Source organism: Apostichopus japonicus, chromosome 9 (genome assembly GCF_037975245.1).
Source record: "Apostichopus japonicus isolate 1M-3 chromosome 9, ASM3797524v1, whole genome shotgun sequence".
Lineage (NCBI taxonomy): Eukaryota > Metazoa > Echinodermata > Holothuroidea > Aspidochirotida > Stichopodidae > Apostichopus > Apostichopus japonicus.
The window spans coordinates 37190988-37206361 of NC_092569.1; the positions used below are offsets into that span (position 1 = coordinate 37190988).

Here is a 15374-nt window from a genome sequence, read left to right on the forward strand (position 1 = left end):
AAAGGGGAGGGGGACACCCCCTCCCCTTAGACCCCTCCCCCAGGCCGGCCATCAGTCTTCAGCCCCCCCACTCAAAAGTACCTTCCTACGCCACTGTGCATACATCCTACATCAGACATAGAGGCCTACCTGGTCAGTATGCTTTAACAACATTTCTGCATACATCCTACATCAGACATAGAGGCCTACCTTGTCCGTATGCTTTAACAACATTTCTGCATACATCCTACATTAGTCATAGAGGCCTACCTTGTCAGTATGCTTTAACAACATTTCTGCAAACATCCTACATCAGTCATAGAGGCCTAGCTTGTCAGTATGCTTTAACAACATTTCTGCATACATCCTACATCAGACATAGAGGCCTACCTGGTCAGTATGCTTTAACAACATTTCTGCAAACATCCTACATCAGTCATAGAGGCCTACCTTGTCAGTATGCTTTAACAACATTTCTGCAAACATCCTACATTAGTCATAGAGGCCTACCTTGTCAGTATGCTTTAACAACATTTCTTCATACATCCTACATCAGACATAGAGGCCTAGCTTGTCAGTATGCTTTAACAACATTTCTGCAAACATCCTACATCAGTCATAGAGGCCTACCTTGTCAGTATGCTTTAACAACATTTCTGCAAACATCCTACATCAGACATAGAGGCCTACCTTGTCAGTATGCTTTAACAACATTTCTGTATACATCCTACATCAGACATAGAGGCCTAGCTTGTCAGTATGCTTTAACAACATTTCTTCATACATCCTACATCAGACATAGAGGCCTACATTGTCAGTATGCTTTAACAACATTTCTTCATACATCCTACATCAGACATAGAGGCCTAGCTTGTCAGTATGCTTTAACAACATTTCTGCAAACATCCTACATCAGTCATAGAGGCCTACCTTGTCAGTATGCTTTAACAACATTTCTGCAAACATCCTACATTAGTCATAGAGGCCTACCTTGTCAGTATGCTTTAACAACATTTCTTCATACATCCTACATCAGACATAGAGGCCTAGCTTGTCAGTATGCTTTAACAACATTTCTGCAAACATCCTACATCAGTCATAGAGGCCTACCTTGTCAGTATGCTTTAACAACATTTCTGCAAACATCCTACATCAGTCATAGAGGCCTACCTTGTCAGTATGCTTTAACAACATTTCTGCAAACATCCTACATCAGTCATAGAGGCCTACCTTGTCAGTATGCTTTAACAACATTTCTGCAAACATCCTACATCAGTCATAGAGGCCTACCTTGTCAGTATGCTTTAACAACATTTCTGCAAACATCCTACATCAGTCATAGAGGCCTACCTTGTCAGTATGATTTAACAACATTTCTGCAAACATCCTACATCAGTCATAGAGGCCTACCTTGTCAGTATGCTTTAACAACATTTCTGCAAACATCCTACATCAGTCATAGAGGCCTACCTTGTCAGTTTGCTTTAACAACATTTCTGCATACATCCTACATCAGACATAGAGGCCTACCTTGTCAGTATGCTTTAACAACATTTCTGCAAACATCCTACATCAGTCATAGAGGCCTACCTTGTCAGTATGCTTTAACAACATTTCTGCAAACATCCTACATCAGTCATAGAGGCCTACCTGGTCAGTATGCTTTAACAACATTTCTGTATACATCCTACATCAGACATAGAGGCCTACCTTGTCAGTATGCTTTAACAACATTTCTTCAAACATCCTACATCAGACATAGAGGCCTACCTGGTCAGTACGCTTTAACAACATTTCTTCAAACATCCTACATCAGACATAGAGGCCTAGTTTGTCAGTATGCTTTAACAACATTTCTTCATACATCCTACATCAGACATAGAGGCCTACATTGTCAGTATGCTTTAACAACATTTCTGCAAACATCCTACATCAGTCATAGAGGCCTACCTTGTCAGTATGCTTTAACAACATTTCTGCATACATCCTACATCAGACATAGAGGCCTACCTTGTCAGTATGCTTTAACAACATTTCTGCAAACATCCTACATCAGACATAGAGGCCTAGCTTGTCAGTATGCTTTAACAACATTTCTGCATACATCCTACATTAGTCATAGAGGCCTACCTGGTCAGTATGCTTTAACAACATTTCTGTATACATCCTACATCAGACATAGAGGCCTAGCTTGTCAGTATGCTTTAACAACATTTCTGCAAACATCCTACATCAGTCATAGAGGCCTACCTTGTCAGTATGCTTTAACAACATTTCTGCATACATCCTACATCAGACATAGAGGCCTAGCTTGTCAGTATGCTTTAACAACATTTCTGCATACATCCTACATCAGTCATAGAGGCCTACCTTGTCAGTATGCTTTAACAACATTTCTGCAAACATCCTACATCAGTCATAGAGGCCTACCTTGTCAGTATGCTTTAACAACATTTCTTCAAACATCCTACATCAGACATAGAGGCCTAGCTTGTCAGTATGCTTTAACAACATTTCTGCAAACATCCTACATCAGTCATAGAGGCCTACCTTGTCAGTATGCTTTAACAACATTTCTGCAAACATCCTACATCAGTCATAGAGGCCTAGCTTGTTAGTATGCTTTAACAACATTTCTGCAAACATCCTACATCAGTCATAGAGGCCTACCTTGTCAGTATGCTTTAACAACATTTCTGCAAACATCCTACATCAGTCATAGAGGCCTACCTTGTCAGTATGCTTTAACAACATTTCTGTATACATCCTACATCAGACATAGAGGCCTACCTGGTCAGTATGCTTTAACAACATTTCTGCAAACATCCTACATCAGTCATAGAGGCCTACCTTGTCAGTATGCTTTAACAACATTTCTGCAAACATCCTACATCAGTCATAGAGGCCTACCTGGTCAGTATGTTTTAACAACATTTCTTCATACATCCTACATCAGACATAGAGGCCTACCTGGTCAGTATGCTTTAACAACATTTCTTCATACATCCTACATCAGACATAGAGGCCTACCTTGTCAGTTTGCCTTAACAACATTTCTGCATACATCCTACATCAGACATAGAGGCCTACCTGGTCAGTATGCTTTAACAACATTTCTTCATACATCCTACATCAGACATAGAGGCCTACCTTGTCAGTATGCTTTAACAACATTTCTGCATACATCCTACATCAGACATAGAGGCCTACCTTGTCAGTATGCTTTAACAACATTTCTGCAAACATCCTACATCAGTCATAGAGGCCTACCTTGTCAGTATGCTTTAACAACATTTCTGCATACATCCTACATCAGACATAGAGGCCTACCTGGTCAGTATGCTTTAACAACATTTCTGCAAACATCCTACATTAGTCATAGAGGCCTACCTTGTCAGTATGCTTTAACAACATTTCTGCATACATCCTACATCAGACATAGAGGCCTACCTGGTCAGTATGCTTTAACAACATTTCTGCAAACATCCTACATTAGTCATAGAGGCCTACCTGGTCAGTATGCTTTAACAACATTTCTGCAAACATCCTACATTAGTCATAGAGGCCTACCTGGTCAGTATGCTTTAACAACATTTCTGCAAACATCCTACATCAGTCATAGAGGCCTACCTTGTCAGTATCCTTTAACAACATTTCTGCAAACATCCTACATCAGTCATAGAGGCCTACCTTGTCAGTATGCTTTAACAACATTTCTGCAAACATCCTACATTAGTCATAGAGGCCTACCTGGTCAGTATGCTTTAACAACATTTCTGCATACATCCTACATCAGACATAGAGGCCTACCTTGTCAGTATGCTTTAACAACATTTCTGCATACATCCTACATCAGACATAGAGGCCTACCTGGTCAGTATGCTTTAACAACATTTCTGCATACATCCTACATCAGTCATAGAGGCCTACCTTGTCAGTATGCTTTAACAACATTTCTGCAAACATCCTACATCAGTCATAGAGGCCTACCTTGTCAGTATGCTTTAACAACATTTCTGCAAACATCCTACATTAGTCATAGAGGCCTACCTGGTCAGTATGCTTTAACAACATTTCTGCATACATCCTACATCAGACATAGAGGCCTACCTTGTCAGTATGCTTTAACAACATTTCTGCATACACAAGGGCGTAGGAACCGGGGGGGCTGGGGGGGCGCCAGCCCCCCCAGTGAAAAATGTGGAGGGGCGGAAGTATTATTCCGCCCCCCCGCTCCGCAAGTCAGAAAACCCCTTTTTCATTTCCAAATGAGAAAAAAATCTCATTTGGAGCACCAAATTGCATCTAAGGCCAGGTGAAAATACAAAATTAAGTTTACAAAATGGAGTGGGTGTTGAAGTGTGCTATATTGCAACAAATTGCATCTGAGGCCACCTGGAAATGCAAAAAATTCCAAAGGGGAGGGGGACACCCCCTCCCCTTAGACCCCTCCCCCAGGCCGGCCATCAGTCTTCAGCCCCCCCACTCAAAAGTACCTTCCTACGCCACTGTGCATACATCCTACATCAGACATAGAGGCCTACCTGGTCAGTATGCTTTAACAACATTTCTGCATACATCCTACATCAGACATAGAGGCCTACCTTGTCCGTATGCTTTAACAACATTTCTGCATACATCCTACATTAGTCATAGAGGCCTACCTTGTCAGTATGCTTTAACAACATTTCTGCAAACATCCTACATCAGTCATAGAGGCCTACCTTGTCAGTATGCTTTAACAACATTTCTGCATACATCCTACATCAGACATAGAGGCCTACCTGGTCAGTATGCTTTAACAACATTTCTGCAAACATCCTACATTAGTCATAGAGGCCTACCTGGTCAGTATGCTTTAACAACATTTCTGCAAACATCCTACATTAGTCATAGAGGCCTACCTGGTCAGTATGCTTTAACAACATTTCTGCAAACATCCTACATCAGTCATAGAGGCCTACCTTGTCAGTATGCTTTAACAACATTTCTGCAAACATCCTACATCAGACATAGAGGCCTACCTTGTCAGTATGCTTTAACAACATTTCTGCAAACATCCTACATCAGTCATAGAGGCCTACCTTGTCAGTATGCTTTAACAACATTTCTGCAAACATCCTACATTAGTCATAGAGGCCTACCTGGTCAGTATGCTTTAACAACATTTCTGCATACATCCTACATCAGACATAGAGGCCTACCTTGTCAGTATGCTTTAACAACATTTCTGCATACATCCTACATCAGACATAGAGGCCTACCTGGTCAGTATGCTTTAACAACATTTCTGCATACATCCTACATCAGACATAGAGGCCTACCTTGTCAGTATGCTTTAACAACATTTCTGCATACATCCTACATCAGACATAGAGGCCTACCTTGTCAGTATGCTTAAACAACATTTCTGCAAATATCCTACAGATCAGACATAGAGGCCTACCTTGTCAGTATGCTTTAACAACATTTCTGCATACATCCTACATCAGACATAGAGGCCTACCTTGTCAGTATGCTTAAACAACATTTCTGCAAACATCCTACATCAGTCATAGAGGCCTACCTTGTCAGTATGCTTTAACAACATTTCTGCAAACATCCTACATTAGTCATAGAGGCCTACCTGGTCAGTATGCTTTAACAACATTTCTGCATACATCCTACATCAGACATAGAGGCCTACCTTGTCAGTATGCTTTAACAACATTTCTGCATACATCCTACATCAGACATAGAGGCCTACCTGGTCAGTATGCTTTAACAACATTTCTGCATACATCCTACATCAGACATAGAGGCCTACCTTGTCAGTATGCTTTAACAACATTTCTGCATACATCCTACATCAGACATAGAGGCCTACCTTGTCAGTATGCTTAAACAACATTTCTGCAAATATCCTACAGATCAGACATAGAGGCCTACCTTGTCAGTATGCTTTAACAACATTTCTGCATACATCCTACATCAGACATAGAGGCCTACCTTGTCAGTATGCTTAAACAACATTTCTGCAAATATCCTACAGATCAGACATAGAGGCCTACCTTGTCAGTATGCTTTAACAACATTTCTGCATACATCCTACATCAGACATAGAGGCCTACCTTGTCAGTATGCTTAAACAACATTTCTGCAAATATCCTACAGATCAGACATAGAGGCCTACCTTGTCAGTATGCTTTAACAACATTTCTGCATACATCCTACATACACTGTCCTCTCTCATCCTGTATGTTGTGATGCCTTCAGCCTCTGCAAGATAAAATCATGCATTCACTAATTTTAAGTGTTAATTGTTTAAATTTAGCATGTTTGTGTCCAGCTAAAGTTACTAACCGTATCAATGATTGTCTGTGCCATGTCTTTTTGCACCTTACCTAGGCTACCACCTGTTTTGACACTTGACATCTTCAAAATTGTAATTAAAATTCTACAATACATACAGACCATGTTTGTTAGTGGAGAAGGTAAACACGCCTTAGTTCACTATTCAAAATTATAGAAATAAATGTACAATGTATGAGGTAAGAACTTAATAGTGTCTGCATGACAATATGGATACATGGCAGGTACTGTACTGGCTATAAACCAGAGTGTCAATACTCCCAGAGAGTTACTGGTACAAGCTATAAGCCAGAGTATCAATACTCCCAGAGAGTTACTGGTAATAGCTATAAACCAGAGTATCAATACTCCCAGAGAGTTACTGGTACAAGCTATAAACCAGAGTGTCAATACTCCCAGGGAGTTACTGGTACTAGCTATAAACCAGAGTATCAATACTCCCAGGGAGTTACTGGCACAAGCTATAAGCCAGAGTATCAATACTCCCAGAGAGTTACTGGTACTAGCTATAAACCAGAGTATCAATACTCCCAGGGAGTTACTGGTACAAGCTATAAGCCAGAGTATCAATACTCCCAGGGAGTTACTGGTACTAGCTATAAACGAGAGTATCAATACTCCCAGAGAGTTACTGATACTAGCTATAAACCAGAGTGTCAATACTCCCAGGGAGTTACTGTACTAGCTATAAACCAGAGTATCAATACTCCCAGGGAGTTACTGGTACTAGCTATAAACCAGAGTATCAACAATCCCAGGGAGTTACTGTACTAGCTATAAACCAGAGTGTCAATACTCCCAGAGAGTTTCTGGTACTAGCTATAAACCAGAGTGTCAATACTCCCAGGGAGTTACTACAGTACTAGCTATAAACCAGTGTCAATACTCCCAGGGAGTTACTGCAGTACTAACAAACAAACAGCAGTATGACAGCTGAATTACTATCTACTTCACCACACCATGTACATTATTATTTAACAATAGTTTTATATTATGTGTTTCTACCCCTGCAGTATATACAACATATTGTACTACTGTATGCTGCACAAACAAACAGCAGTATGACAGCTGAATTACTATCTAGTTCACCACACCATGTACATTATTATTTAACAATAGCTTTATATTATGTGTTTCTACCCCTGCAGTATATACAACATATTGTACTACTGTATGCCGCACAAACAAACAGCAGTATGACAGCTGAATGACTATCTAGTTCACCACACCATGTACATTATTATTTAACAATAGCTTTATATTATGTGTTTCTACCCCTGCAGTATATACAACATATTGTACTACTGTATGCTGCACAAACAAACAGCAGTATGACAGCTGAATGACTATCTAGTTCACCACACCATGTACATTATTATTTAACAATAGCTTTATATTATGTGTTCCTACCCCTGCAGTATATACAACATATTGTACTACTGTATGCTTCACAAACAAACAGCAGTATGACAGCTGAATAACTATCTAGTTCACCACACCATGTACATTATTATTTAACAATAGTTTTATATTATGTGTTTCTACCCCTGCAGTATATACAACATATTGTACTACTGTATGCTGCACAAACAAAGAGCAGTATGACAGCTGAATTACTATCTAGTTCACCACACCATGTACATTATTATTTAACAATAGCTTTATATTATGTGTTTCTACCCCTGCAGTATATACAACATATTGTACTACTGTATGCCGCACAAACAAACAGCAGTATGACAGCTGAATTACTATCTAGTTCACCACACCATGTACATTATTATTTAACAATAGCTTTATATTATGTGTTTCTACCCCTGCAGTATATACAACATATTGTACTACTGTATGCCGCACAAACAAACAGCAGTATGACAGCTGAATGACTATCTAGTTCACCACACCATGTACATTATTATTTAACAATAGTTTTATATTATGTGTTTCTACCCCTGCAGTATATACAACATATTGTACTACTGTATGCCGCACAAACAAACAGCAGTATGACAGCTGAATGACTATCTAGTTCACCACACCATGTACATTATTATTTAACAATAGTTTTATATTATGTGTTTCTACCTCTGCAGAATATACAACATATTGTACAACTGTATGCTGCACAAACAAACAGCAGTATGACAGCTGAATTACTATCTAGTTCACCACACCATGTACATTATTATTTAACAATAGTTTTATATTATGTGTTTCTACCCCTGCAGTATATACAACATATTGTACAACTGTATGCTGCACAAACAAACAGCAGTATGACAGCTGAATGACTATCTAGTTCACCACACCATGTACATTATTATTTAACAATAGCTTTATATTATGTGTTTCTACCCCTGCAGTATATACAACATATTGTACTACTGTATGCCGCACAAACAAACAGCAGTATGACAGCTGAATTACTATCTAGTTCACCACACCATGTACATTATTATTTAACAATAGTTTTATATTATGTGTTTCTACCCCTGCAGTATATACAACATATTGTACAACTGTATGCTGCACAAACAAACAGCAGTATGACAGCTGAATGACTATCTAGTTCACCACACCATGTACATTATTATTTAACAATAGCTTTATATTATGTGTTTCTACCCCTGCAGTATATACAACATATTGTACTACTGTATGCCGCACAAACAAACAGCAGTATGACAGCTGAATGACTATCTAGTTCACCACACCATGTACATTATTATTTAACAATAGCTTTATATTATGTGTTTCTACCCCTGCAGTATATACAACATATTGTACTACTGTATGCCGCACAAACAAACAGCAGTATGACAGCTGAATTACTATCTAGTTCACCACACCATGTACATTATTATTTAACAATAGTTTTATATTATGTGTTTCTACCCCTGCAGTATATACAACATATTGTACTACTGTATTCCGCACAAACAAACAGCAGTATGACAGCTGAATGACTATCTAGTTCACCACACCATGTACATTATTATTTAACAATAGCTTTATATTATGTGTTTCTACCCCTGCAGTATATACAACATATTGTACAACTGTATGCTGCACAAACAAACAGCAGTATGACAGCTGACTTACTATCTAGTTCACCACACCATGTACATTATTATTTAACAATAGCTTTATATTATGTGTTTCTACCCCTGCAGTATATACAACATATTGTACAACTGTATGCTGCACAAACAAACAGCAGTATGACAGCTGACTTACTATCTAGTTCACCACACCATGTACATTATTATTTAACAATAGTTTTATATTATGTGTTCCTACCCCTGCAGTATATACAACATATTGTACAACTGTATGCTGCACAAACAAACAGCAGTATGACAGCTGACTTACTATCTAGTTCACCACACCATGTACATTATTATTTAACAATAGCTTTATATTATGTGTTTCTACCCCTGCAGTATATACAACATATTGTACAACTGTATGCTGCACAAACAAACAGCAGTATGACAGCTGAATTACTATCTAGTTCACCACACCATGTACATTATTATTTAACAATAGCTTTATATTATGTGTTTCTACCCCTGCAGTATATACAACATATTGTACTACTGTATGCCGCACAAACAAACAGCAGTATGACAGCTGACTTACTATCTAGTTCACCACACCATGTACATTATTATTTAACAATAGTTTTATATTATGTGTTTCTACCCCTGCAGTATATACAACATATTGTACTACTGTATGCTGCACAAACAAACAGCAGTATGACAGCTGAATTACTATCTAGTTCACCACACCATGTACATTATTATTTAACAATAGCTTTATATTATGTGTTTCTACCCCTGCAGTATATACAACATATTGTACTACTGTATGCTGCACAAACAAACAGCAGTATGACAGCTGAATTACTATCTAGTTCACCACACCATGTACATTATTATTTAACAATAGCTTTATATTATGTGTTTCTACCCCTGCAGTATATACAACATATTGTACAACTGTATGCTGCACAAACAAACAGCAGTATGACAGCTGAATTACTATCTAGTTCACCACACCATGTACATTATTATTTAACAATAGCTTTATATTATGTGTTTCTACCCCTGCAGTATATACAACATATTGTACTACTGTATGCCGCACAAACAAACAGCAGTATGACAGCTGACTTACTATCTAGTTCACCACACCATGTACATTATTATTTAACAATAGTTTTATATTATGTGTTTCTACACCTGCAGTATATACAACATATTGTACTACTGTATGCCGCACAAACAAACAGCAGTATGACAGCTGACTTACTATCTAGTTCACCACACCATGTACATTATTATTTAACAATAGTTTTATATTATGTGTTTCTACCCCTGCAGTATATACAACATATTGTACTACTGTATGCCGCACAAACAAACAGCAGTATGACAGCTGAATTACTATCTAGTTCACCACACCATGTACATTATTATTTAACAATAGCTTTATATTATGTGTTTCTACCCCTGCAGTATATACAACATATTGTACTACTGTATGCCGCACAAACAAACAGCAGTATGACAGCTGAATTACTATCTAGTTCACCACACCATGTACATTATTATTTAACAATAGCTTTATATTATGTGTTTCTACCCCTGCAGTATATACAACATATTGTACAACTGTATGCTGCACAAACAAACAGCAGTATGACAGCTGAATTACTATCTAGTTCACCACACCATGTACATTATTATTTAACAATAGCTTTATATTATGTGTTTCTACCCCTGCAGTATATACAACATATTGTACTACTGTATGCCGCACAAACAAACAGCAGTATGACAGCTGACTTACTATCTAGTTCACCACACCATGTACATTATTATTTAACAATAGTTTTATATTATGTGTTTCTACCCCTGCAGTATATACAACATATTGTACTACTGTATGCCGCACAAACAAACAGCAGTATGACAGCTGAATTACTATCTAGTTCACCACACCATGTACATTATTATTTAACAATAGTTTTATATTATGTGTTTCTACCCCTGCAGTATATACAACATATTGTACTACTGTATGCCGCACAAACAAACAGCAGTATGACAGCTGAATTACTATCTAGTTCACCACACCATGTACATTATTATTTAACAATAGCTTTATATTATGTGTTTCTACCCCTGCAGTATATACAACATATTGTACAACTGTATGCTGCACAAACAAACAGCAGTATTACAGCTGAATTACTATCTAGTTCACCACACCATGTACATTATTATTTAACAATAGCTTTATATTATGTGTTTCTACCCCTGCAGTATATACAACATATTGTACTACTGTATGCCGCACAAACAAACAGCAGTATGACAGCTGACTTACTATCTAGTTCACCACACCATGTACATTATTATTTAACAATAGTTTTATATTATGTGTTTCTACCCCTGCAGTATATACAACATATTGTACTACTGTATGCCGCACAAACAAACAGCAGTATGACAGCTGAATTACTATCTAGTTCACCACACCATGTACATTATTATTTAACAATAGCTTTATATTATGTGTTTCTACCCCTGCAGTATATACAACATATTGTACTACTGTATGCCGCACAAACAAACAGCAGTATGACAGCTGAATTACTATCTAGTTCACCACACCATGTACATTATTATTTAACAATAGCTTTATATTATGTGTTTCTACCCCTGCAGTATATACAACATATTGTACTACTGTATGCCGCACAAACAAACAGCAGTATGACAGCTGAATTACTATCTAGTTCACCACACCATGTACATTATTATTTAACAATAGCTTTATATTATGTGTTTCTACCCCTGCAGTATATACAACATATTGTACAACTGTATGCTGCACAAACAAACAGCAGTATGACAGCTGAATTACTATCTAGTTCACCACACCATGTACATTATTATTTAACAATAGCTTTATATTATGTGTTTCTACCCCTGCAGTATATGCAACATATTGTACAACTGTATGCTGCACAAACAAACAGCAGTATGACAGCTGAATTACTATCTAGTTCACCACACCATGTACATTATTATTTAACAATAGCTTTATATTATGTGTTTCTACCCCTGCAGTATATACAACATATTGTACTACTGTATGCCGCACAAACAAACAGCAGTATGACAGCTGAATGACTATCTAGTTCACCACACCATGTACATTATTATTTAACAATAGCTTTATATTATGTGTTTCTACCCCTGCAGTATATACAACATATTGTACTACTGTATGCCGCACAAACAAACAGCAGTATGACAGCTGAATTACTATCTAGTTCACCACACCATGTACATTATTATTTAACAATAGCTTTATATTATGTGTTTCTACCCCTGCAGTATATACAACATATTGTACAACTGTATGCTGCACAAACAAACAGCAGTATGACAGCTGAATTACTATCTAGTTCACCACACCATGTACATTATTATTTAACAATAGCTTTATATTATGTGTTTCTACCCCTGCAGTATATACAACATATTGTACAACTGTATGCTGCACAAACAAACAGCAGTATGACAGCTGAATTACTATCTAGTTCACCACACCATGTACATTATTATTTAACAATAGTTTTATATTATGTGTTTCTACCCCTGCAGTATATACAACATATTGTACTACTGTATGCCGCACAAACAAACAGCAGTATGACAGCTGAATTACTATCTAGTTCACCACACCATGTACATTATTATTTAACAATAGTTTTATATTATGTGTTTCTACCCCTGCAGTATATACAACATATTGTACTACTGTATGCCGCACAAACAAACAGCAGTATGACAGCTGAATTACTATCTAGTTCACCACACCATGTACATTATTATTTAACAATAGCTTTATATTATGTGTTTCTACCCCTGCAGTATATACAACATATTGTACTACTGTATGCTGCACAAACAAACAGCAGTATGACAGCTGAATTACTATCTAGTTCACCACACCATGTACATTATTATTTAACAATAGCTTTATATTATGTGTTTCTACCCCTGCAGTATATACAACATATTGTACTACTGTATGCCGCACAAACAAACAGCAGTATGACAGCTGAATTACTATCTAGTTCACCACACCATGTACATTATTATTTAACAATAGCTTTATATTATGTGTTTCTACCCCTGCAGTATATACAACATATTGTACTACTGTATGCCGCACAAACAAACAGCAGTATGACAGCTGACTTACTATCTAGTTCACCACACCATGTACATTATTATTTAACAATAGCTTTATATTATGTGTTTCTACCCCTGCAGTATATACAACATATTGTACAACTGTATGCCGCACAAACAAACAGCAGTATGACAGCTGAATGACTATCTAGTTCACCACACCATGTACATTATTATTTAACAATAGTTTTATATTATGTGTTTCTACCCCTGCAGTATATACAACATATTGTACAACTGTATGCCGCACAAACCAACAGCAGTATGACAGCTGAATTACTATCTAGTTCACCACACCATGTACATTATTATTTAACAATAGCTTTATATTATGTGTTTCTACCCCTGCAGTATATACAACATATTGTACAACTGTATGCCGCACAAACAAACAGCAGTATGACAGCTGAATTACTATCTAGTTCACCACACCATGTACATTATTATTTAACAATAGCTTTATATTATGTGTTTCTACCCCTGCAGTATATACAACATATTGTACAACTGTATGCCGCACAAACCAACAGCAGTATGACAGCTGAATTACTATCTAGTTCACCACACCATGTACATTATTATTTAACAATAGTTTTATATTATGTGTTTCTACCCCTGCAGTATATACAACATATTGTACTAATCATGATTTCTGAATTTGGTGAACAATTACAAGATCTAAGCAATGGAACTAGTTAACCTTTTGATTTAGAAATACCATCAAGGAGCACTTGTAAACAATTGAAATATTCTGATCAGTCTACAAAGCTGTATTATAACCAGTGTTTCCTCTAAGAAATTTCCCATTGAGTCAAAATGGCTAATATCTGAATATTTGACTCACTACCGTCCTGGGGGAGGGGTCTAAGGGGAGGGGTAAAATTCCATGACTTTTCACGATGTTACAGTTTGCTGACAGTATTAGCACCAGGGTTGAGCCAGAATTTTCAAAGTTGTAGGGATGACTATCTGAGCGGAGCGCCAACATCAGTTGGCGTGGAGCGTACAAGAAAATTTTTGGTTTTACAAACCCCCCAGATGGCTGGAAACGGCCCTTCCGGAGTGTTCATTCTGGTTCCCTGGCCTCTTGATTACTTCAGACACCTCATTCAATATCACTCTTAAACCCAAAAAACAAACAAGTTAAAATAGTACGTAATTCGATACTACATAATGTATTTAAAATTAGCAAGGTACATGTACAGAGTAAGCCAGTAACAACAGGCAACAAAGTGCTGCAGCTCCATAAGGTCTGTTAATCAACAACGATAGGCTTATTTGACTGTGGAATGTTTCTCAACTGAAATATCATCTTCATAAACGGGTTCTAAACTAGATGTTAAAAAACTGACAAGATCGGATCCTAGTCTTTTTCGGTGGGTAGAGTGATGATTGAAACGGCACGCGATAGATTTGGAAAATGAAAAGTTAAAAACACCCCCTTAATGTATTTACGGGGGCTTTTTTAAGGTTTAAGGGGCGCTTTTCCAGTTCAATATGTTGATTACGGAAAAAGGTTGTAAGCATTCATCAGGATCAAGAAAGCACAATTATCCTCTTCCTAGTTAGCTGCGACCGTATAGCAAATTCATTGAAAGTTTAATTGCCAACATTTGCGATTGTTTAGCAAATAACGTCAATCCACCGAATACATGACGAAAAACCAATAACCCATCAACTGAAATAGAAAACACTGAGGTTTACTTCCACTGAAGGTGCCCTTTCCTTTAATCATGTATTTTTTCGTGTGTGGATAAAATCACTAAC

At 37.4% G+C, this 15374-nt stretch overlaps 1 protein-coding gene across 10 annotated transcripts in view; it reads right to left on the reverse strand.

Annotated features, from left to right (window-relative positions):
• Positions 1–15374, reverse strand: part of LOC139973478 (sister chromatid cohesion protein DCC1-like) — a 48360-nt gene that overhangs the window by 19729 nt on the left and 13257 nt on the right. For all 10 annotated transcript variants that reach the window (XM_071980192.1, XM_071980191.1, XM_071980189.1 and 7 more), the window contains exon 7: positions 6152–6237. In XM_071980192.1, the coding sequence (XP_071836293.1) occupies positions 6152–6237 (86 nt within the window). The remainder of the gene's footprint in view (positions 1–6151; positions 6238–15374) is intronic.